Raw genomic sequence first — 24597 nt, 5'->3', positions numbered from 1 at the left:
GTGGCTTTCACTAGAACTCAAGAAATTAGTTGAGTTCTTGTACATATATTACACATATGAAAGGCAAACAATGCATGTTAAATGATTCAGCATAAAAGGAAGACTTTTAATTAGAGTTTGGGGTTGGTTACCTGAGACATTGTGTAGAATTCCACCATAGCAGCAGTGAGAGGTTCTGCGTACGTGCGAAGTGACGGGATCAGCCTTAGCATTGCACGATTGAATGTCCCATAGATCTGAGTGAGTGAAGCTGGTCCAGGGTAGTCCACGTAAACCACAGGAACGTGTCGTAAAAACCTGAAAGATCAGGGTATTAGACACTTAAGAAAGTCAAATTACAGTCTGTACTACTCTCATTATCTTTTGCAAAAACTAATTTAAAATGATCAGCAGTAACTGCAGTTGGTTTGGTTGCTCCTTAGTGACTTGGACACAGTCAGTGCTTCAGTTTTGACCCCTATTTGGTTGCTGTATAGAGTTTACTGGATACATTACCTATGTGAGAGAGGTTTTCTTCCAGGATCAGTAGGTGGATTACATGCGCCAACAAACTGAATTCTCTCCAGTTTCACCCACGTCTGGTCTGACGTACGATAGAATCCTCCATGTTCCACCATCTGGAAAAAAAAATAGTAAAATAAGTATCAGTGCAACATTACATTTCCCTGAAAATAACTGTTATGCTATAGTTGATCACAAAGGAAAACAAACCTGTCTGATGAAGGATATGACTCTCTGTGTGCCGTACTTATCCATATCTGGCAAGTTGATTTCATCACAGAACAGCACCAGCCACTTTCCCAGCTGCACAGGAGCCAGCACCACTCCGTTAGGTGTGCGCCTGTACTCGCAGTAATGATCAAAAGTTTTCAAGAGCAGTTCTGGAGTGGTAGCACTAGAAAAGTTGAGTCCAACCACCTTAAAGAGAGAACAACAAAAACAAATAGTTAAAATACATTAAGGCTTGAAAGAGCATATCAAGAGTCCTGAAAACAGGTATGTTTGGCTTTGCGCAGTGGAAATACATATAGCAGCTATATTTCAGGTTACTGCCTGTACTTTGACTGTACACCCCTTCCCACTGCAGGTTCTCCATTGACTGGGCAGCAGTGCCTCCTGCTCAGCCTTGTACTTAAAACATCACAGCTTCATATAACTGTTACTCTGCCTAAATATACTGAAGATTGAGAATTATTCTTAAACACTCCTGCAGGTATTTACTATATGGAGGAATGCTCCTGTATTGTTGAAGTGGGAAAGGAAGGACATAGCTTTTAGGTTAGGGATCTTGAGACATAAATTTTGATTCTGCTCGACATAATTTTTATTTTTTGCTATGTATACACACAACCAACTAATGTGCAGGTATCACTAAATTCTGGCTAGCAAATAATTTCTGAGCTAAACCAAGATTGCTTCAATCTTTAAGGAGATTAGAGACTTGTTACTCCTCTGTAATTCCCACATGTACGTGCGTGTGCACACACACACACACACTCTCTTGTGTACCTCCATGTCAGGTAGAGCTCTTAGAGCACTGAAGAGGGTCATGGTCTTTCCAGAACCTGGTGGGCCACACAGCACTAGAGGTTTGTGTTCTGCCAGCCAAGTATACAGCAACGCTTCATGGCGAACTGTATCTAGGGTGGGTACTACAACATCAGGAGCTGCAACTTTGTGTGTTTCAACTTCGATCTGAGGAACCTTGGATTGCCACGGCACCCATTCACCTGTGATGGACACCTAGGAGCACAAAAACGTAAGGCAATTTAGAACAGGAATATAGCTCAACCTTAATTAAAATATTTTTTATTAAACCACAGAATAGTTTGTGGCATCAAATTTGATTTTAACAAGCAGCTTGTTCGCTAAACTGTGAAATGGTAAAATTTAAGATAGTCTAGCACTTTATTTTCCAGTTTCATCTCCAGAACACAAAAGAGCAACACTTCTAGCATAAGAAAGGTTTACCTCATAGTCAATGATCGGTATGTTGGGCGCAGTCGGCAGCGGCACGGTGGTGATTCTCCGAATGTATTCTCCCAGCTCTGCTCTCATTTTCAAACGACTGTCTCCAGAAAGAGACCAGAGGATTGCATAGACCAGGTACCTCTGTGAAAAGCAGCAAAAGCAGCTATTGGTTTCAGAGCAACGGAACAAGACTTCATGAACAACAGATCACATCTAGCTGCTATACTGACAGGTCAAACCCAGCTGTCACTCAGCAGCACGTTGTATCTACCTGGATGTAGCGCTCCAGTTGGTCTATCTGCATGGGGAAGTCTGGATGATTAGCGTTGTACTGGGCTACGTTGCGACAAGCTTGGTGCAACATGGAGAAGAGAGAACCGAGGCAGCGCAAGCGGGTGAGATCCATAATGTGCTCCAACTTGAAAGCATGTTCCAGTGCTTTGGTTACCAGGCCGTTGGACGTGAAATAGGGCTGCATTATTGTTGCAGCATCTCTCTGAATCTGTTGGGGGAGACAAACACCGCTTAAAGCACTTGCTTCTCATCTGATTACCAGGCAGCAGGAAACAATTTTGTTTAAGGTTTGAAATGCTTCATAGAATCATAGAATCGTCTAGGTTGGAAGAGACCCTTGGGATCATCGAGTCCAACCATCTACCCTACTCTACAAAGTCCTCCCCTACACCATGTCCCTCAGCACTGCATCTAAACGGCCCTTAAACACAGCCAGGGATGGTGACTCCACCCCCTCCCTGGGCAGCCTGTTCCAATGCCCGACCACTCTTTCGGTGAAAAATTCTTTCCTAATGTTTAGTCTAAACCTACCCTGTTGGAGCTTGAAGCCATTCCCTCTCGTTCTGTCACTAATTACCTGTGAGAAGAGACCAGCACCAACCTCTCTACAGTGTCCTTTCACGAAGTTGTAGAGAGTGATGAGGTTTCCCCTCAGCCTCCTCTTCCTCATACTAAACAGTCCCAACTCCCTCAGCAGTTCTTCATACGATTTGTCTTCCAGCCCCCTCACCAGCTTCGTTGCCCTCCTCTGCACTCGCTCCAGCACCTCGATATCTCTCTTGTATTGAGGTGCCCAAAACTGGACACAACACTCGAGGTGCGGCCTCACCAGTGCTGAGTACAGGGGCACAATCACCTCCCTACTTCTGCTGGTCACACTATTTTTGATACAAGCCAGAATGCCATTGGCTTTCTTTCGTTTCTTTCTTTTCATATTTTAATATTCTTTTTTTTAAAGAAAAAAGAAAAAGATGTGAAGAGCAAGTCAGCTTTTCTATGCTAGGCTGCCATAAATTCTTGTGATAAAAGCATTCTTACTACATTATCCCATAATGTAATCTAAGTTATACCTGCAACATTGGGGATGCTGCTTCTTCTCCTTCATCCTCTTTGCCCTTTCGCCTTCGCTGAGCTTCTTCCTCACCTTCATCCAGAGGAATGCTTCTTAGTCTGGCCAAGAAGTTATTGAAGATCATGTCTGTACTGAGAACATCCTCACTGAACCAGACCATGCCACACCTCGACACAGTAGCCAAAGTGGCATATTTCAGATCCTGTACCTCAAACATGATACGCACCTAAAGAGTAGAAATTTAAAACAAGAGTTTGAAGTAAAACCAACCAACAGCAAAACAAAACACCTCCCCACCCATCGCAGAGACCTTTTAAAATAAGTGTATTTGTATTTAGCCTCTGAATAATCAACAGCAGCATTAAATTAGCTTAGTTCGGCATTATTGACTGTCACCCTGGACTCTTATACAATCCACAAAGTTTGTCTTACAGGGTCAAAGTAAGTATAACCTGAAATATTGGTTTTCACAAAATCTCCTAACTCCAGCAAACCACTACCTGAGATCTGTATTATTTTGCTTCTAATGTGAAAGAGGGACAGCACGAGCATACATTAAGGTAAAGACAACAACTTTTTAGGACAGCAGCTAAGCATCATGTAAAAAACCAAAAAAACATTACATTTGGTGGAAGGCTGAGACGTTCTCCATTTGGCAGAGTCAGTAGTTTGTTGTCATCCAAAACAGAGTTCAAGTTCTCAACCCATTCAGGGTCTACATCACCATCAAAGATGATCCACTGACGCTTTTGTAGTTCACCTCTCACATTGTCTATGATTCTGCATTAAAGGAAATATTTATTTCAACAGAGAAAAAAGAGTCAGTAAGGCCAGATTATCCATGGCACAAATGTACTGGCCGTTTCTCATTTGTGCTATTAAAGACTCACTTTCTCAGGACATGTGTAAACAAGCCATCTGTCCACTCTCTGGTGTTCGGATCCAAAGTACCATAGAGGTGATCTTTGCTGATTGCTTTTGGATCTATAATATGAGCAACACCTTCCACACCCTCCAGCCGTTCGAGGGCTTTCAGAAGTACTCTCCAAGCCATGCTCTTTCCACTTCCAGAGGGACCGACCATCATCAACCCATGATTTATCTGTGTAATCTGATACAGCTGAAGAACCTGTGACAGAAGAAATGATGACCCAATTAAGTCTTAACTTCACTAGTCAATCTAAGCTTCTATGTATTGCTTGCTTAAGACAAGAAAAAAGTTTTCCACCTTTCATAATAAAAGAGGAAGTTTAGTCTTATACCTGAAATTCAATTCCACATTTTCAGTTTTATATTTTACCTTTTCAACCCACATGCCTCCAACTTCTTCTCCATCACCATAGGTAAGGTACATTTCCTGACACACTTTCTTAAGCTCCTCTCGCAAGGCTGTCATCTCCCCACGATGATACTGCACTCCAGGGAACACATCCGAAAGGAGACTGAACAGCAATGGAATGTCTTCTGCAACCAGTTTTGGAACCATAGTTTCACATACACTTTGGATCAGGATCTGCAGAGAGAGTCATGTCTTGGTTAAGAATTTTTGTTAAGTTTGCTTTACCAAATGTGTTTGACAAGCAATACTTCACTAAATACTGATAAAGCAGCAGACACCAGGATGGTTTTTGTAAAAACAACCACTGATGGCACTTCAACTTTGAAACTACACAATGAATTCCTATTGCGTTTCAGTTTATACAACTGTAGTTCCTTATGTCTCTTCACCATGCTTTTGGTATTAATCGCTGAGAAACTGAGCAGCAATAAGCATTATGAAAGCACCATCTCATGAGAACAAGTCCTTCACTACGATGCAGGGACTCAAGACATGTTTAACTTGGCGCTTCTAAACTATCAAATTATCACCTTTTGTAACCAACATTACTTTACTTGCATGGCTTAACACTGAATAGTAAACAGTGCAAGTTTATTTCCTTTGTTTAGTGTGTATCCTGTACTTTATCACAGAAGTCAGGAGTTCACACACACGTTACCTCTTGTTCTGGTAAGTTCTCAGCGATTTCTCCCTCATCAACAACTTCACCGCGCTCTTCTTTCTCCCGTTTTATCTTCTGAATCCTCTCCCTCTTCACATTACCTGCACTAACCAGCACACTCTTCAGTGCTCTCAAGCCAAAATCATAGTGACTTTGGGAGGACAGCTGTTCATCACAAAGCCTAAGAAGCAAAAGAGACAAAATGCAAATTGATTCTCAATAGGGACCAACACAACAATCAGCAAATGTCATTGTTTGCTTGAAATGATTGCTGCACAATGTGCTTAGTGAGTTGCAAAGAACATTACAGCTTGATCAATAATGTCTATTTTTACTGATTGAAGAAGTCAAACTTGTTACTCACTTGAAGAATGGTACTATCTTATTGGCAAGCACTTCAGCTGTACGGAAGCCTTGGGAGTACAACATGACCTGGGCAATCAACTGACGGTCTGGTTTTGTCATTGCCAAGCTACGGAACAGCTTCTTCAAATTATCAGGCAGATTTGATCTGCCTGCATAACCAGGATTCATGGTGATGAAGATAGCCATGTCAGGGCTCACTTTGACTTGTTTGTTCAGCAGCTCACAAGTAATAGGTGTTGCAGCTGAAAAGAGAGCACATTTAATTACACCTGAGTCAGTGATCGATCACCCTGAGAACAGAAGATATATCTTATTCTATTTTAGCTTCCTAAAGTAATGGACAACAGGTTCTCTAGTACTGCAACTTAAATATTCAAATACAAATTTCTACCACCTGAAAGTTACTTAAGTTTTTAAGTTTTGATAGAAAGTGGCTTCATTCTTGGATTGTTTGGTCGAAATGTAACTCAGCTACAAAACAGCATGAAGGACATTAAAGACACAACACTATTAGGAATGACGAGCACATTTAATTACACCTGAGTCAGTGATCGATCACCCTGAGAACAGAAGATATATCATTCTATTTTAGCTTCCTAAAGGAACGGACAACAGGTTCTCTAGTACTGCAAATCAAATATTCAAATACAAATTTCTGCCACCTGAAAGTTACTTAAGTTTTTAAGTTTTGATAGAAAGTGGCTTCATTCTTGGATTGTTTGGTCGAAATGTAACTCAACTACAAAACAGCACGAAGGACATTAAAGATACAACACTATTAGGAATGAATAATTACGTACTCTTGTCATAGTTGGGGTTGGAATGCTCTCGCAAGGCTTCCTGGATACACTGAACTTGCTGTGAAACGGCAGAGAGCATACGCTCCTCCAGTCTGTTGAACTCATCAAAGCAGCCCCATGCACCCACTTGGCAAAGTCCCACAAAGATGCGTCCCATTGCCTGCACGTGGAGAGGGGAAAATTCACTGAAGTTGCATTCTTGCCTATGCATAGGCAAAGGGAGCAGAAAATAGCACTTTATACAATGCATCCAAGGCAGGAAGAAGCCGTATTTATATGTAGCTTAACATCTCTGTAGTACCCTAAGAGTTATAAAAGGGTTCACAATGACCTTCAGATGTTTACTGCTTCACAGAATCATAGAAGAGGATCATATGCTTAAGACAAGAAAAAAGTTTTCCACCTTTCATAATAAAAGAGGAAGTTTAGTCTTATACCTGAAATTCAATTCCACATTTTCAGTTTTATATTTTACCTTTTCAACCCACATGCCTCCAACTTCTTCTCCATCACCATAGGTAAGGTACATTTCCTGACACACTTTCTTAAGCTCCTCTCGCAAGGCTGTCATCTCCCCACGATGATACTGCACTCCAGGGAACACATCCGAAAGGAGACTGAACAGCAATGGAATGTCTTCTGCAACCAGTTTTGGAACCATAGTTTCACATACACTTTGGATCAGGATCTGCAGAGAGAGTCATGTCTTGGTTAAGAATTTTTGTTAAGTTTGCTTTACCAAATGTGTTTGACAAGCAATACTTCACTAAATACTGATAAAGCACCAGACACCAGGATGCTTTTTGTAAAAACAACCACTGATGGCACTTCAACTTTGAAACTACACAATGAATTCCTATTGCGTTTCAGTTTATACAACTGTAGTTCCTTATGCCTCTTCACCATGCTTTTGGTATTAATCGTTGAGGAACTGAGCAGCAATAAGCATTATGAAAGCACCATCTCATGAGAACAAGTCCTTCACTATGATTCAGGGACTCAAGACATGTTTAACTCGGTGCTTCTAAACTATCAAATTATCACCTTTTGTAACCAACATTACTTTACTTGCATGGCTTAACACTGAATAGTAAACAGTGCAAGTTTATTTCCTTTGTTTAGTGTGTACCCTGTACTTTATCACAGAAGTCAGGAGTTCACACACACGTTACCTCTTGTTCTGGTAAGTTCTCAGCGATTTCTCCCTCATCAACAACTTCACCGCGCTCTTCTTTCTCCCGCTTTATCTTCTGAATCCTCTCCCTCTTCACATTACCTGCACTAACCAGCACACTCTTCAGTGCTCTCAAGCCAAAATCATAGTGACTTTGGGAGGACAGCTGTTCATCACAAAGCCTAAGAAGCAAAAGAGACAAAATACAAATTGATTCTCAATAGGGACCAACACAACAATCAGCAAATGTCATTGTTTGCTTGAAATGATTGCTGCACAATGTGCTTAGTGAGTTGCAAAGAACATTACAGCTTGATCAATAATGTCTATTTTTACTGATTGAAGAAGTCAAACTTGTTACTCACTTGAAGAATGGTACTATCTTATTGGCAAGCACTTCAGCTGTACGGAAACCTTGGGAGTACAACATGACCTGGGCAATCAACTGACGGTCTGGTTTTGTCATTGCCAAGCTACGGAACAGCTTCTTCAAATTATCAGGCAGATTTGATCTGCCTGCATAACCAGGATTCATGGTGATGAAGATAGCCATGTCAGGGCTCACTTTGACTTGTTTGTTCAGCAGCTCACAAGTAATAGGTGTTGCAGCTGAAAAGAGAGCACATTTAATTACACCTGAGTCAGTGATCGATCACCCTGAGAACAGAAGATATATCATTCTATTTTAGCTTCCTAAAGGAACGGACAACAGGTTCTCTAGTACTGCAAATCAAATATTCAAATACAAATTTCTGCCACCTGAAAGTTACTTAAGTTTTTAAGTTTTGATAGAAAGTGGCTTCATTCTTGGATTGTTTGGTCGAAATGTAACTCAACTACAAAACAGCACGAAGGACATTAAAGATACAACACTATTAGGAATGAATAATTACGTACTCTTGTCATAGTTGGGGTTGGAATGCTCTCGCAAGGCTTCCTGGATACACTGAACTTGCTGTGAAACGGCAGAGAGCATACGCTCCTCCAGTCTGTTGAACTCATCAAAGCAGCCCCATGCACCCACTTGGCAAAGTCCCACAAAGATGCGTCCCATTGCCTGCACGTGGAGAGGGGAAAATTCACTGAAGCTGCATGATCATTCTTGCCTATGCATAGGCAAAGGGAGCAGAAAATAGCACTTTATACAATGCATCCAAGGCAGGAAGAAGCTGTATTTATATGTAGCCTAACATCTCTGTAGTACCCTAAGAATTATAAAAGGGTTCACAATGACCTTTAGATATTTACTGCTTCACAGAATCATAGAAGATGACCATAGCTTCCTATTACTACATACTGTACTGCAGTGTATTCACAAAGCAGTCAAGATAAGTTTACTGTATCATGTTTTGTTTGCTGATACCATTAATACCAGGGGCAGTTCTAGTCCTTTATCGCAAGGAGGATACTAGAATTACATTTCAGAGGAGCAAACTGGATGGTCACAGTATGATTAGGCTTCCACCTAAAGAACATCCTCTAAGGTAGGATTCTGCAAAAGGCAACAGGAGGGAATATGATGGAGGTCTAAAAGCCACTGGTTTAGGATGGAATAGGAATCAACTGTTCTTTTCTCTTCCAGTGCAAGACCTAAGGAATTATTAAAAAAGACAAAAGAAGGTTCCCCTTCATAAAGTGCACAGTGATGCAGTGGAACTCTTTGGTAGAAAATGCTATAGAAGCAAGTGCACACGTGGATTTAAGGGGAGAAATGAGTACTTGGAGCATGAATAGAGCAACCCATTTCAGCCTGGGACCTCGTGATCCTCACAACTGTCAGAGGTAGGAAGGGGACTGGGGGAAAGGAAGGAGTATCATACTATCTGTGATCTTACTGCTCCTTAGGTATTTTCTTACAGTCACCACTACAGGCCAAACGCTGACTAAATGGACTACTGGTCTGATCAATACCCAGCTGTACAGGAAAAAAAAATATATAGATGGGCAACCTGGCAGAGTCTGTGAAATATTGTGATTCTTTGTCCATATTTTATATTGGTTTTTATATATGCACCTGCTCAAGGTTAAGACATTTGCTGTAAAACAGCTTACAGAGACATTTGATCTGGCTCTTAGTTGGAAGATGTGATTAATTTTGAAATATCTGGGTAAATTTTCTTAGTTTTGAAGAACCTTTCACATACTGAAGCTAACTCTACAGTTACGTTGCAAAGGATAATTCAGCAGTAGAACAACTACGTTGGCAGTCTCACACTCTTACCTATTCTCTGTTTAACAAACTGTTTAGTTTGCATTGATAATACTGGTTACCTTCCTAAAGCCAGTCTTAAGCCCCCACCCCATACTTCCTCTTCCTTTCCCTCCATTTCCTACTACAGAATTATCCAGTCTGAATAACCAGAACTCCTCCCCCAGCAATGTTCTGCCCCACTTTTGCTTTAGGCATTTTTTTGCTACAGAGCATCTATATGACCCACAGACACCAGCTCAGTTAAGATTTATACATAATCATCTTGCAAATAAACATTGCTGGCTGTTTCAGAGTTCTGAAGAGACTCCTATCGTTTGTTAGCAGAGGCTACATTTTTAAAAATCAAACAGCTTACCTGGAAGTCAAATGTTTCATCGCAGTTGAAAACCAACACAAAGCGGCCAAGTTGATGTCCAAGAGCCTTAACAGATTCTGTTTTACCAGTACCAGCAGGACCTATTTTCAAAGTGGGACAGACTTGTTTTAGTCTTTATCATCTGAGGTACCATTGCCTATTTCTGTTACAGCTTCCCCCAAAAGACTGCTTTGTTCTTCAATATCTTAGTTCTAAGAGCTCTGCATGTTTACATTAAAGCTATATATTAGAGAGGATAAGAGTTTATATACTTGTCTCAAGTTTTCATCATACTTCAGCACCAACTTACCAAATGGTGATCCTCCAAGTCTTGCCTCGAGGGCTTGTGTCATTGTCAGGTAGCAGCGGTCAGTAAGAGGAGTCTGTACCAGCTTATCCTGAACACCAAGGTACTCAAAACCGTAATTGAATTTGGCATTTGCCATCTGAATGGAGAGCTGTTGCAACACATCTGTCTGTTTTGGGTCAAAGTAGAACCGCATTTGGCTGAGCCACTCAAAGGATTTGGAGTTGTCGATCTTGCTTTTGATCAGTGATCTTGTAACATCTCTCTGGTGCACCAACTCGGTGATCTAGAGAATGAAGTAACTCTTTAGACCACAGCAAAGCCACAAAGCCAGGAATCCTACAGCTTCTCACATTAGCACAGTAAATTGCCATCACTTAGAAATCATGATGTACCAACAGTCTCTGCCTTAAAATCCATTGCTACAAAGAAAGGCAAAGCTAACGATGTTGAGTGCTCTGCCTTTCCTAGCTTTCAGCAAAATACACTGGCCCAACTAGTCTGTTAATCCATTACACTGCTGAACTAGGTATTTTACTTGCCAGAAACTATGAAGACAAGTACTCCTAAAACTGACCAGGTATTTCCCTTTAAAAATCTATAGAAATAGTCTAAGATGATTTTATCTTCCTCCCCCTCTCAATCCTTATCTACAAACAAAAGTACGTAATAACAATAATAAGCAGCTTAATAAGATATTTTATGCTTGAATGAAGAAATCAGTGAGTTCCATATTTGGAAGAGCTAGTCTGAAAATCAATTCAGTGAGTTAGTCTGTAATACACTATCATGTATTAAGCTGACTAGAGTGAAAAACAACCAGGATCAGGGCTTGATGTCGTTGCTTAAATTGCATGAAACTTTCCTAGAGGAAAAATAAGTCTTAGACTAACCTATCTTTTTATTAAACTTCTAAAAATCCTCACCTGTGAGCCCAGAAAAGGAAAGGAGGTTTTTACTCACCAAGTGCTCCAGTTTCCTTCTGCGAAGGGGCGGCTGCTCCATCAGCACAGAGTCTGCCAGGACATTGAGCGTGACCTCAACGTTCGCTAGCACCGAGTGGAGAGGACTGTTGTCTCCAATTCCACCCACGCCATTGAGGGCTGACTCCACATTCTCAGACCACGCAATCTGGGCTGACAGGACAACAAGCTGAGCCTGTGTAACGAGAAATCCTCATCAGATAGTTGCCCTCACTGAAGTAACCAAGCTGCAGTATACTTAAGTGTTCCGTATCGATACCTGGTATTTGTCAATCCAAGAGATGTAGACTGCTGGGTCAATTGAAGTTGCTTTTCCAAAGATTTCTACTTCGGTAACAGATTCTGCAAGCAATTTAGCAAGGGTCACTCTCATTTCTTTCTCAACCAGAGTAAGCCACTCATTGATCTTGGGATGTTCTGTGATGGACACAGGCGTTTTGAACAGCACCTGCAAGAATTAGGTTTAAGTCAGCCCATGTACACTTATTTTCAGAATTTTATTTAAAAAGAAAGACTGCAGCTCTACCTCCTCTCCTTCACGTGAGGATATTCCAAGAACCACGGAATTATCTTCGTTGAGAATAATGCTAGCAACACCAGCAAACATCTTTTTGAAGTGTTTCTGCAGCTTGGCAACATTTTTGCTGTTCCCAATGATTTCAAGCAAGTCTTCATCACCAACAAAGTAAAACCTAATAATTACATAAAATTAGATCAATAGCAGAACTCAAACAATCCCTTTTAATTTATTTGTGCTTCATAGATGGCAGCTATAGAAGAGCAATTAACAATCATTTCCCTAACACTGCAAGAGTGCATGAACCATAAATTTGCTAGAAGTTACACCTCTTATAAGTTAAGTTATACCAGTTTTAATCTTAAGTCAGTTCATATAGGTTTGACCAGATGATCCCTGAGGTCCCTTCCAACATGGCATTCTAAGACTGATGTGGTCTGTACCATGCAAAAGTGTACACACGCTCCATACCATGGATCATTTTCTTTACCTATCCATCCCTGAAATACTCACAGTAGAACCCAGGATTGAATTAAATCTAATTAGGCAGGGCAAATCCACACTCAGTAACTCCTAGTGACAAACTAGTTGAGAACTACAGGCAAGTCAGAACCAATGACTTAAATAGTGGATTGTGACAGTTCAGACACTGTCCTTCAATCAAATGCTACATTTAAGCAGTTCAAATTAGAACCTGTAAGTTTAAGGAAATCAGTTGCAATCCTTAAGCAGTATCTAAATTCTGCAACCATCCACAGAGGAAGAAGTAAGGGAAGTTTAAGTCCCACTTCCTGAGAAGTAGCTGTAACTGAGGTCTGTATTGAGACAATACAGATTTAACTGGTCATAACATCTTAATATATATGTAATACATAAAAACTGGCAGAGGCTTTACAGAACAGTACACCAATTCCTGCACACAAACACCAGGTTACTTCAAGAGTCAGCTAAAGTCAGCTTCTTACCGAGGGAAAGAGGACCTCTCCCTTTCCAAGTATTCTCCCAGTGCCTTCTGTATCTTCCCAAGCAAGTCTGCCAGTCTCTCTAACGACCTCTGCACACCTTGAATGTTAAGGACATCCATCACAAGGGGAGATTTGGACACCTTTTTCATGAGTGCCAAAAATTCAGTGCTGATGCTGCAAGTAAATAAAACAGTACATTAGTGCAAACTCAGTAACCACAGGCCTCCATAACACCAAAGTTATTTGTCTCTAAATGACCACTTCCTCTCCAGTTGTTGGTGCTGCCCTAGGGAACAGAAAGCTAAATTCCCCAAAATGGCTTTTTATCTACCTCAAGTCCACAATAACAAAATCTAACTTCTTTCCAATGCTCAATTTATCAATTCCACTGCTGAAGATCTACTTTTCTTCATTTCCCAAAGAGATGCATATATCTGATTCTTTGATCTGACTGAATGTGTGTGGAATGAATAAGGATGATCTGAGCAACTTAAAGCAGAGGCAGAAAATGACGTTTGAAGGGTGAGACTAAAGACTGTGGCAACAGCAATCAGCCTGCTGGCTGCAGCCACCATGCCAGAAAAATCCTTGAGGTAGCTGACTGGAACTAGCAAGAAAAACCACCTGAATCTCAATCATCTTCTAAAAATTGTACTTCAGCCTCTTTATAAAAAACCTTTTTCTGTCACAGCTGTCTACATGCACCTCTTGCCATATTTGTTTTCTTGATGAATTTACATCTACAGCAAGGCTGTAATCCAGCTGGATCAGGTAAGAATACTGTCAGTGTTTCAATTTAAAGAATGCTACAGCAAAGTCATGAAGTTGCAGGCCTGTCCACATGGTGCCTCCCGGGAGGCAAGAAAAGAAAATAGCAATTAAAAAGTACCTCTGGAACCGCTGGGTCTCCACGGGCAGCAAGTGCTTGATGTCTGCACTACCAGTAAAGATACCCTCCAGGTAGACCCATCGGCGTTGGACATCTATCCAGACATCAAAGAGTGCCATGATACGGTTCAGCTTATCTTCCCAGCTAAGGGCATCTTCCTCAAACACCTGAAGTTTAAACTCTGCATTAATATTTAACAGTATCAGGTTTCATTGCTAATAATTACTAGTGGAAACAGTTGTTTGAGAGTTACGAAGTATGTGTATTCAATTAATTCTCTGTCAACCTAAACAGTGAATATAGTCCCTGCTGACAAATATATATACTAAACAAGAGGGGAAGGCAGAATTAAATGAAGATTCTTGAGCTTTGTACTCCATTTTACCTTGTAGTAGGGCGACAGCTTCATAGCAGACACGCTGTTAATGTGCTCTTTTACTTTGTTGAAAAGGTCATCCCAGCCACGAATCAAACGACATTTGTTCTGGTAATTGACCAAGTCCAGGCTCTACCTCCTCTCCTTCACGTGAGGATATTCCAAGAACCACGGAATTATCTTCGTTGAGAATAATGCTAGCAACACCAGCAAACATCTTTTTGAAGTGTTTCTGCAGCTTGGCAACATTTTTGCTGTTCCCAATGATTTCAAGCAAGTCTTCATCACCAACAAAGTAAAACCTAATAATTACATAAAATTAGATCTATAGCAGAACTCCAACAATCCCTTTTAATTTATTTGTGCTTCATAGATGGCAGCTATAGAAGAGCAATTAACAATCACTTCCCTAACACTGCAAGAGTGCATGAACCATAAATTTGCTAGAAGTTATACCTCTTATAAGTTAAGTTATACCAGTTCTAATCTTAAGCCAGTTCATAAAGGTTTGACCAGATGATCCCTGAGGTCCCTTCCAACCTGGCATTCTAAGACTGATGTGGTCTGTACCATGCAAAAGTGTATACAGGCTCCATACCATGGATCATTTTCTTTATCTATCCATCCCTGAATTACCCACCGTAGAACCTAAGATTGAATTAAATCTAATTAGGCAGGGCAAATCCACAGTCAGTAACTCCCTTGCCCTTACTTTCTCATGCTAACTGACAAACTAGTTGAGAACTACAGGCAAGTCAGAACCAATTACTTAAATAGCCAATTGTGACAGTTTAGACACTGTACTTCATTCAAATGCTACATTTAAGCAGTTCAAATTAGAACCTGTAAGTTTAAGGAAATCAGTTGCAATCCTTAAGCAGTATCTAAATTCTGCAACCATCCACAGATGAAGAAGGGAAGTTTAAGTCCCCCTTCCTGAGAAGTAGCTGTAACTGAGGTCTGTATTGAGACAATACAGATTTAAGTGGTCATAACATCTTAATATATATGTAATACATAAAAACTGGCAGAGGCTTTACAGAACAGTACACCAATTCCTGCACACAAACACCAGGTTACTTTAACTTCAAGGGTCAGCTAAAGTCAACTTCTTACCGAGGGAAAGAGGACCTCTCCCTTTCCAAGTATTCTCCCAGTGCCTTCTGTATCTTCCCAAGCAAGTCTGCCAGTCTCTCTAACGACCTCTGCACACCTTGAATGTTAAGGACATCCATCACAAGGGGAGATTTGGACACCTTTTTCATGAGTGCCAAAAATTCAGTGCTGATGCTGTAAGTAAATAAAACAGTACATTAGTGCAAACTCAGTAACCACAGGCCTCCATAACACCAAAGTTATTTGTCTCTAAACGACCACTTCCCCTCCAATTGTTGCGGCTGCCCTAGGGAACAGAAAGCTAAATTCCCCAAAATGGCTTTTTATCTACCTCAAGTCCACAATAAATAACAAAATCTAACTTCTTTCCAATGCTCAATTTATCAATTCCACTGCTGAAGATCTACTTTTCTTCATTTCCCAAAGAGATGCATGTATCTGATTCTGTGATCTGACTGAATGTGTGTGGAATGAATAAGGATGGTCTGAGCAACTTAAAGCAGAGGAAGAAAATGACATTTGAAGGGTGAGACTAAAGACTGTGGCAACAGCAATCAGCCTGCTTGCTGCAGCCACCATGACAGAAAAATCCTTGAGGTAGCTGACTGGAACTAGCAAGAAAAAACACCTGAATCTCAATCATCTTCTACAAATTGTACTTCAGCCTCTTTATAAAAAACCTTTTTCTATCACAGCTGTCGACATGCACCTCTTGCCATATTTTTTTTCTTGATGAATTTACATCTACAGCAAGGCTGTAATCCAGCTGGACCAGGTAAGAATACTGTTAGTGTTTCAATTTAAAGAATGCTACAGCGAAGCCATGAAGTTGCAGGCCTGTCCAAATGGTGCCTCCCCAGAGGAAGAAAAGAAAATAGCAATTAAAAAGTACCTCTGGAACCGCTGGGTCTCCACGGGCAGCAAGTGCTTGATGTCTGCACTACCAGTAAAGATACCCTCCAGGTAGACCCATCGCCGTTGGACATCTATCCAGACATCAAAGAGTGCCATGATACGGTTCAGCTTATCTTCCCAGCTAAGGGCATCTTCCTCAAACACCTGAAGTTTAAACTCTGCATTAATATTTAACAGTATCAGGTTTCATTGCTAATAATTACTAGTGGAAACAGTTGTTTGAGAGTTACGAAGTATGTGTATTCAATTAATTCTCTGTCAACCTAAACAGTGAATATAGTCCCTGCTGACAAATATATATACTAAACAAGAGGGGAAGGCAGAATTAAATGAAGATTCTTGAGCTTTGTACTCCATTTTACCTTGTAGTAGGGCGACAGCTTCATAGCAGACACGCTGTTAATGTGCTCTTTTACTTTGTTGAAAAGGTCATCCCAGCCACGAATCAAACGACATTTGTTCTGGTAATTGACCAAGTCCAGTTCGTAAGTGTTCCACACTTCTCTTATCTGAAGAAAAAAAATGTTTAAGGTATGACATCAATTCTGCTCCAACGTAGTTACAAACTAGAAGTATATTACAGTAATCAGATTTTTTTTTTTAAGCCAGGGATTTTGGGTTTATGCTCAAACTTTTAAAAATATTGAAAATATGATGCAGTTAGGTAAAACTTAATCAAGGTGGGGTATTTGCAGGCATTATTAAGGACTGCTTTTCTCAAATAATACAAGTTTCATCAGAGGAAGCTCACATAACTTCAAGTTGTGTTCCATGGAGTCTCAGCACTTGTACCAACAGCCAGATTGACAGGTTTACTACACAAGCATCGGTCACCCCACAGCAACGCTTTGATTTTCTATTACATGCACAGAATACAAGAGCTGATACTAGCCTGTTTCAGGAACTCTTCCAAAGCCATCTCTCCCTGAGCCACAAGCAGTACATCTTTGACGATTGCTTCATTTCTCTGTAAATCGACATCCCAGATCTGGCCCAGGGTCAATTCTGAGACAACCCAGTTAACGTGAAGCCTCTTCATCAGCTGTTTCCAGTGACGATCTTTAAGTGCCTCGGATTTCAGCTCAATAACTAACATGTTTATCTACGTAAGACAAGAAAGCGAGTTACATCTCTCCCTGAGCCACAAGCAGTACATCTTTGACGATTGCTTCATTTCTCTGTAAATCGACATCCCAGATCTGGCCCAGGGTCAATTCTGAGACAACCCAGTTAACGTGAAGCCTCTTCATCAGCTGTTTCCAGTGACGATCTTTAAGTGCCTCGGATTTCAGCTCAATAACTAACATGTTTATCTACGTAAGACAAGAAAGTGAGTTACATCCTTGAATATATAAAAAATAAAAATAAATACAATATACATGCATTTTAGAAATGAGTATAACTTACCTTCATGTAGCCCTTCAGAAGCCTCTGAACATACTCATAGGAAGCATACTGTCGCAAGCGGGCAGGGAAGTTTTTCAGTTGGTTCAGGAGACCATCTAAGTTTTGTCGAAGCTGTCAGTAACACAAAAGCAATGAAATCTTTCTCTGCAAGTGCTGTGCATGTAGTTGTACAAGTTAAAAGTTGTCTATATATTTTTACAGAAACCTCTCGCTAATGAGATATTATTGACCGTACAGTTCTTTTAGTGTTATAGATATCTGCATAACAAGTGGTTACTCTATAGCTGGGAATGTAATTTTATTGGTCTGATTTAAGATTTATGACATAGTATTGTCACAGGCAGTTTATGGCTTAGTGTTCCCACCACTCTCTTATCTCCTGATCATTGAACTGAACTGATGCTGTTCAACCAACCTTATAATGAAGTTTCCCTAATGAGATCCAACAGCCTATTTAAAAACAGGACACTTTCTTCTCTGCAGATGCAGCCCAATCTCAATTCCAAAACTACTGGAATTGCATAAATCCCCTGCAAAATTATTTAAGTTCTTACAAAGCCCGTGGTTTTTATTTTTTAGCTTAGCATGAGAAGAAACATATGTCGCAAGCGGGCAGGGAAGTTTTTCAGTTGGTTCAGGAGACCATCTAAGTTTTGTCGAAGCTGTCAGTAACACAAAAGCAATGAAATCTTTCTCTGCAAGTGCTGTGCATGTAGTTGTACAAGTTAAAAGTTGTCTATATATTTTTACAGAAACCTCTCGCTAATGAGATATTATTGAGATTACAGTTCTTTTAGTGTTATAGATATCTGCATAACAAGTGGTTACTCTATAGCTGGGAATGTAATTTTATTGGTCTGATTTAAGATTTATGACATAGTATTGTCACAGGCAGTTTATGGCTTAGTGTTCCCACCACTCTCTTATCTCCTGATCATTGAACTGAACTGATGCTGTTCAACCAACCTTATAATGAAGTTTCCCTAATGAGATCCAACAGCCTATTTAAAAACAGGACACTTTCTTCTCTGCAGATGCAGCCCAATCTCAATTCCAAAACTACTGGAATTGCATAAATCCCCTGCAAAATTATTTAAGTTCTTACAAAGCCCATGGTTTTTATTTTTTAGCTTGGCATGAGAAGAAAAATGCACACAAAATACTGAAAAAGGTATCTGCACACTGAAAACTATCTGGAACATGACAATTGAGCGTGTCTATCTCAAGAGGTCTAATTCCTAGTTTGCATGTATTTGCAGTAGTTAGACTGTTTATGTATAAAGAAGTGAAGTACCTTACGAGGCTGTACTGAAACCCAGGGTTGTTCTTTCATTTGATCAATCTGTTCCCAGACCTTAGAGAGTTCAGACCAGACACCTTTGAGATCCTGCAACTCTTCAAGGGCTACCTGTAAGTAAAGAATGTATCAAACATCAGCAGTTATTCCTAATTTCTTCAAAATCACTAGCATGGGGTAGTTAAACAGAATACTTTTAACATGTCAAAAACCTTCTTCTGAATTGTTGCCAATTCAACAGAACTGCAATAGCAAGTGACCCAGATGAGATTTTTACATCTCAGGTCACATAACAGCTCCACAAGAATAAGACAGTCAGGGAAGAGACAATCTCTTAAGGCTAGAACTGAACAAGTGTGGAGATTGTCTCTGGATACTAGTACAGCACAGGCTGCAAGTCACTCGTTTTAAGAGAGAAAGAGATAGAACTGAAACATTTTTATCCAAAACTGAGAAGAGGTTGTATGAGCAGGTTGTACCTGGACACGCTCTTCGCTGCCACTGAGCAGTCCTGTATCTGTCAGCTCCAGAGCTTCCTTGGCCTTCGCGCACTTCTCACGATCATCCTTCAGCCTACCGAACTTCCCTTCATAGATGGTAAGAGCCTGAAGAGCCTCTTCTGGACGCAGATTTCCCTAAGGTTTGCATGGGATACATTAGTCCAAAAATCCTACAATCAAGTTCAAGCAAGGTTAAAAGCAAGGACTAAATACTAAATGTTGGTTTGTCTCATTATTTTTCCATTTCCAGTTTGCTGGCAATAAGGCTACATACTAATCCAGAGTAAGTCTCATCCCACTTCTACATGCAGTTTTTGGGCTTTATGAAATATCACTTTAGACAACAAACAAAAAAAAGGCAAAAAAGCAGCTTGCTCCTGAATCCTCTTACACACACGCCTCTCATGCCTCTGACATACCCCTTGTTTCAGCCAAAGCTTTCTTAGTAACTGAAGTCATCTTGGTTTTTGCACCTGAGGCTTATGTTGCAAGGGTAAATTTCCCTCTGCCACCCCCCACCCAAAAATCAACACATTGGCAACTTATAGAACCCTCAAACAGACTTCTACCATCATCTAAAATGAAAAGCTGCAAGAAAGCATAAACTACCTACTACTTACTGAATGCAGAGAATCTGCCTCATTTGCTGAATGAGTATTAATCATCAGCACTTACTGTTACAGGCTTTGTTTTCTCCCAGTCTGTTAGCAGGTCAGTAGTTCGGCTCTCCACTGCACGATCCTCTTGAACTATCTTCATCTGCAAATTTGCTACTTGCTGCTGAATGGCAGAGTCCTTTCTACGCATGATGTCATTAAAGGCACCCCATTCTCCTTCAATGTTGTCAATGTACAGCCAAGAGGATGGAAACTGGAACCTTTGTTTCTCAAGCAAACGCTGACCATTGCGATAAAGCTACAAGAGACAGTGGTTCTAAGTTAAAAAGACAAAACTAAAGTCACAAGGCTAAACACTCAAGTTATTTTAACAAGTGCTCACTATAGAGTTCACAGGTTTCCTCAGGATATGAAGTTCAAGGCTGTTCTCAAGAGAACTTAAATATGAAGCTGCATCTTAAGATCTAAGCCTGACATTTCCAGAAGTAAGAATCATTAGCAAGACAACATACCTCAACTTGCTTTTCAAACTGCTTGATTTTACGTTTCAAGGACTGCACGTATGTGATGAATGTCACTGCATCTGATGTGCTAGCAGTGTCCACTGAATGCTGCTCCAGTTCTTGACGGGACTGTTTGGGACACAAATCAGTGTTTTAGAAGCCTAGAACAGTTCATCTGAAAGTAAAAAACTGGCATTTGGACTCGTCTTACCTTAGAAATTTGTGAATGAAACTCTGTCATATTCTGACCAAGCATTTGGCCAAATTTGCTGAGCACCTCCTTGTGCCAGGAGTCATACTTCAAATTCACCTTTGATTGTACCTAAAATTGAATAAAGTTACATAACAGTGATTTGTCAGCTTTGCTATTTTCTGTTATACACTCATTCTGAAATCTAATGCATTTGTCACAAACAGTAATTACGATTTCTTACCTTGCCATAGTCTATGACAACAGGTCCAAATTCCTTTCTGGTTTCTGCATTGTCAAAAGTTCCTCTTGCCTTTCTTATCTGAACTAAAAGGGCTTGCCACTTATTCAGGTCTTCTCCAAGACGGTTGTATATGTTTTCAGCCTGCATATCCCACAGACACTGGTACTGCAGCCAAACCTAATGGAGATATTTCACAAACAATGTTCAGAACTTCTCCAGTATATTCCAAAGACGTGTTTCCCCAACTCCCAGAAAAACAGAGTGAAAAGTCCATGTTCATTTTAGATGTAGCGTTATGTGGTGTCAACCTCCTACCTTGACATACTGCTCCACTTCAGTCACAATTCCCATGACAGCAGAGTAGGACTCCTCCAGAGCCGCGGGGCCGTCAGGCATCCTTGTCAATGCATTACGATAGAATTTCTCTTCCTCAGAGAGCTCATAATGCACTCCAACCTAAGAACCACAATTATACATGCAATATACATGAATTTCTATGGCACTGAGATTCAGCTTTAGAGCAACACACTAGGATGCCAAGCACAATTAACTACAAAGTGAAAATAATTGCTCAGACTTAGCTACAGCTTTATTACGCTTACCTGGTACCTCTGGCTTTGAATTCTTGGTAGCGACAGGATTACCATCTTCCAAGAAAACATTTCTTGATAAAGTTTGTATCTACACTCTTCAATCGGTGGATTCAAGTATATCACCTGGTTGGTTATTCTTAGTTCATGTACAATATTCTGCAGAAACAATAAACACACTCAGTTTTACTGGCAGATACTACTATGCGTAGCTAAGAATTTTGGACTTTGAAAAGTAGCACAGACTTTAGAAAAATCAACTTGCACTTAGCTGGGAAAGGGAAAGTATTCCTCCAAAACCACATGCAGAAGAAATATTTATCTCCCATATAAAGCTCAGATAGAATTCTTGCATTAAGTAATTCACAATAAGGAAAAACAAACACAAAAACACCCCACACCAAAACTTACTTTGATCTTCGGTTCACCACCGGGCTTATGGCTCACTTGAGGAGCATCTGTATCCATGTCAACTTCTGCTTTGTCATCTGCTTGTCCAAGGAGAACTTGGGTCCAGGCCCTCAGTCCAGCTTGCAAACGAACACCCAGGATTCTTTCAATCTAAAGAAAATAAGCCGCATTAGAGGAAAAAGCTGCATATTCACTGCATAAAGTTCCCCTCTATCGATATATTCTGACACCAGGTACACTATGACACCTCAGAGAACCCAATGGTCCTTTTACTGAGTCATTAAAAAGGTTTAAGAGTTTTGGTAAATTTTCCCTGAATATCAATTCAAAGCTTCTCCTGCCTCATGGATTTCAATGGAATTTAACAATTTTAACTGCTTTGAAGTTGGCCTCATGTCCAATAACCTGAAACCTAACAGGCAGAGCTGAATAATATGAAGGCAATGAGACTCAGTGACTGGCAGAGCAAATTTTCACCACCCTTATCTACCTCGCTCCCCAGCACCTTTTAGGCAGTCAAGCTGTATCAAACTTTTTTTCTTCAAAGGACAAAACTCCCCTTGAATTAAATGATCCCAGAAGTCAACAGCTAAAACCAAACAGATCTTTCATCTTCTGCATGCTGAAAATGCACTGACATTTTCAGAGAATGGGGAGAGAGAATTTTCCCTGGGTGACTATGAAGAGTAAAATCAAAAAGCATTTTACATTTGATTAAAATGTTTCCTCTAAATAAATACATAGTACTCCTTGATCTCAAACCTACCTCCATATCCAACTTGTTGACCCAGATTGGCAAATTTGAATATGAATGAAGATTCAAGTCATCCACAGCTTTCTGAACCCTGTTCAAGATTTCGGAGAAAGTCTTGTGATCGTACATGCATGTTTCCAAGGATCTCACTTCCAGGTCTATTTTCTCTTCAATAATGAGCAGATCATCCACCTAAAATGGTTTAGGAAAAACAGGACGTTTAGTTTGACAGGTTAGATAGAGGTAACAATAACTATGCAGTTATGTCATTTCTCTTTATTTGGATATGGCAAGTCTACTGATTTAAGTAGTACTAAAAGATCCATTCAGCTTGGCAATTTGTGCCAATCCAATCAACTAAACCGAGGAGCTACAGAACAAGTCATCACCTATCCAATTCCACTTGGTTAACTGCATATTACAGAAGTACAAATGTAAACATTTTGCAGAATTTGAAAGATGAAACAAACCTTTTCCTGGAAACTGAAGACGGTCTCAGCCAAGCGCTGTACATATGGATCAAGTTTGTACGATTCCCACACGAGTGCAATTCCTTCTGCAATCAAAGCCTGCACCTCTTTCTTCAAGCCAGCAACCAGCAGTGAGATGGTGTTACGCTCTTCTACTTTCTCACACGTTCGTTCGTAGGTACGGACGCTTTCAATGAGAGAAATAGCAAACGGATAGAGCTGGTTTGCTTGGTGGGCCTTGTTGACAATTGCTAGTGGAACACGGAAACCAAGCCACTTCAGGTTTCGGACTTCTTTTGAAAGTGTAATTATTTCTGGGAGGAAGTTGACCTTCAGTTTCAGGACGTTTCCAGTTCGACCTCTAACACGAGTGCTTTCAATGGTGAAAATACGACCAGACACACCAAGATTGCGTTGCTGAACTTTTCTTGCCCAGTCATCAAAGATCTCCTGAGTGTTGAGCTTCATGCGGAAGCTATCTCCATCCTGCTTTAGCTTCTGACCTTCTACGTGGTTCTCCCAACCTTTTCCAAGGACATCCTCAACACGCTTCATGTAAGCAGTGAGCTGCCTGTCGATCTGTTTTGCCCAAATTATAGACCCCGACACAGGAGGCAAGTCACGAACATGACTCATTTTACAAGCTTGACTCTGTGGGTACTGTACTTTAAATTTGTCATGGAGAGACTCAATATCATCTTTGACGCGCTGGATCAATTGTGTTTGATACTCACGAATGGCACCGCGAATGTGAGGTCTGACAAACAAGGCATTGAACCGAGAGAAGATTCGGAACATTTCATTGGCGTTCTTTGCGGTGCCGAGCTGGTCTCTCAAACGGGCAGTTATTCTTGTTTCAACTCTATCAATTCGTTCATCATATCTTTTCATTGCTGCCTCCCAGGCTTCTGTACCTTCTTTGGAAACATCTAACCCATCTACTTCCTTCACATTCTCATAAGCAAGATTGACTTCTTCAATCGCATTAGCATCTGCAGCATCAAAAAGGACTTCTGCTACTTTCATATCCTGTGGTTCAGGTACCTCTCCTTGATTTTGCTGGGCAACAGCAGTGACCTGCATTAAAATCATAGCTTAGTGAGTTGGATGCATCAAAATGTATCTACAAATAGCTAAGCACAATCTGTTCTAACAAGCATTGCAAACCCCCTGCAAATTAGTACCAAATCCTTAACCATCTTTCAGTCATGTTTCAGATTAAAGTTCCACTAGGAATAGGGCAACAATTACTTTACAAACTTCCACTACCATGCAGCGTAATCTCATTTTCCACTGTGATTT

General features: G+C 40.5%; 1 protein-coding gene across 1 annotated transcript in view; it reads right to left on the bottom strand.

The window, feature by feature from the left end:
- DYNC1H1 (dynein, cytoplasmic 1, heavy chain 1) overlaps positions 1–24597 on the bottom strand; it is a 53381-nt gene that overhangs the window by 22249 nt on the left and 6535 nt on the right. The window contains exons 8-41 of the mRNA XM_014957516.1: positions 23296–24372; positions 22838–23017; positions 22072–22221; positions 21673–21819; positions 21386–21526; positions 21071–21247; positions 20848–20958; positions 20646–20765; positions 20192–20431; positions 19496–19651; positions 19014–19127; positions 17720–17830; positions 17205–17414; positions 16675–16821; positions 16290–16456; positions 15398–15571; positions 14418–14583; positions 11794–11982; positions 11515–11709; positions 10555–10837; positions 10245–10345; positions 8575–8734; positions 8043–8286; positions 7676–7859; positions 6979–7191; positions 4228–4466; positions 3961–4117; positions 3336–3563; positions 2243–2473; positions 1972–2112; positions 1510–1743; positions 712–918; positions 496–617; positions 132–297 (exon numbers count right to left, since the gene is read on the bottom strand). Of these exons, the coding sequence (XP_014813002.1) occupies positions 132–297; positions 496–617; positions 712–918; positions 1510–1743; positions 1972–2112; positions 2243–2473; positions 3336–3563; positions 3961–4117; positions 4228–4466; positions 6979–7191; positions 7676–7859; positions 8043–8286; positions 8575–8734; positions 10245–10345; positions 10555–10837; positions 11515–11709; positions 11794–11982; positions 14418–14583; positions 15398–15571; positions 16290–16456; positions 16675–16821; positions 17205–17414; positions 17720–17830; positions 19014–19127; positions 19496–19651; positions 20192–20431; positions 20646–20765; positions 20848–20958; positions 21071–21247; positions 21386–21526; positions 21673–21819; positions 22072–22221; positions 22838–23017; positions 23296–24372 (6882 nt within the window). The remainder of the gene's footprint in view (positions 1–131; positions 298–495; positions 618–711; positions 919–1509; positions 1744–1971; positions 2113–2242; positions 2474–3335; positions 3564–3960; positions 4118–4227; positions 4467–6978; positions 7192–7675; positions 7860–8042; positions 8287–8574; positions 8735–10244; positions 10346–10554; positions 10838–11514; positions 11710–11793; positions 11983–14417; positions 14584–15397; positions 15572–16289; positions 16457–16674; positions 16822–17204; positions 17415–17719; positions 17831–19013; positions 19128–19495; positions 19652–20191; positions 20432–20645; positions 20766–20847; positions 20959–21070; positions 21248–21385; positions 21527–21672; positions 21820–22071; positions 22222–22837; positions 23018–23295; positions 24373–24597) is intronic.

Source organism: Calidris pugnax, unplaced genomic scaffold, assembly GCF_001431845.1.
Source record: "Calidris pugnax isolate Ruff unplaced genomic scaffold, ASM143184v1 scaffold211, whole genome shotgun sequence".
Lineage (NCBI taxonomy): Eukaryota > Metazoa > Chordata > Aves > Charadriiformes > Scolopacidae > Calidris > Calidris pugnax.
Note: the sequence above shows the minus strand (reverse complement) of the source record. Positions and strands in the feature narration are given on the sequence as shown.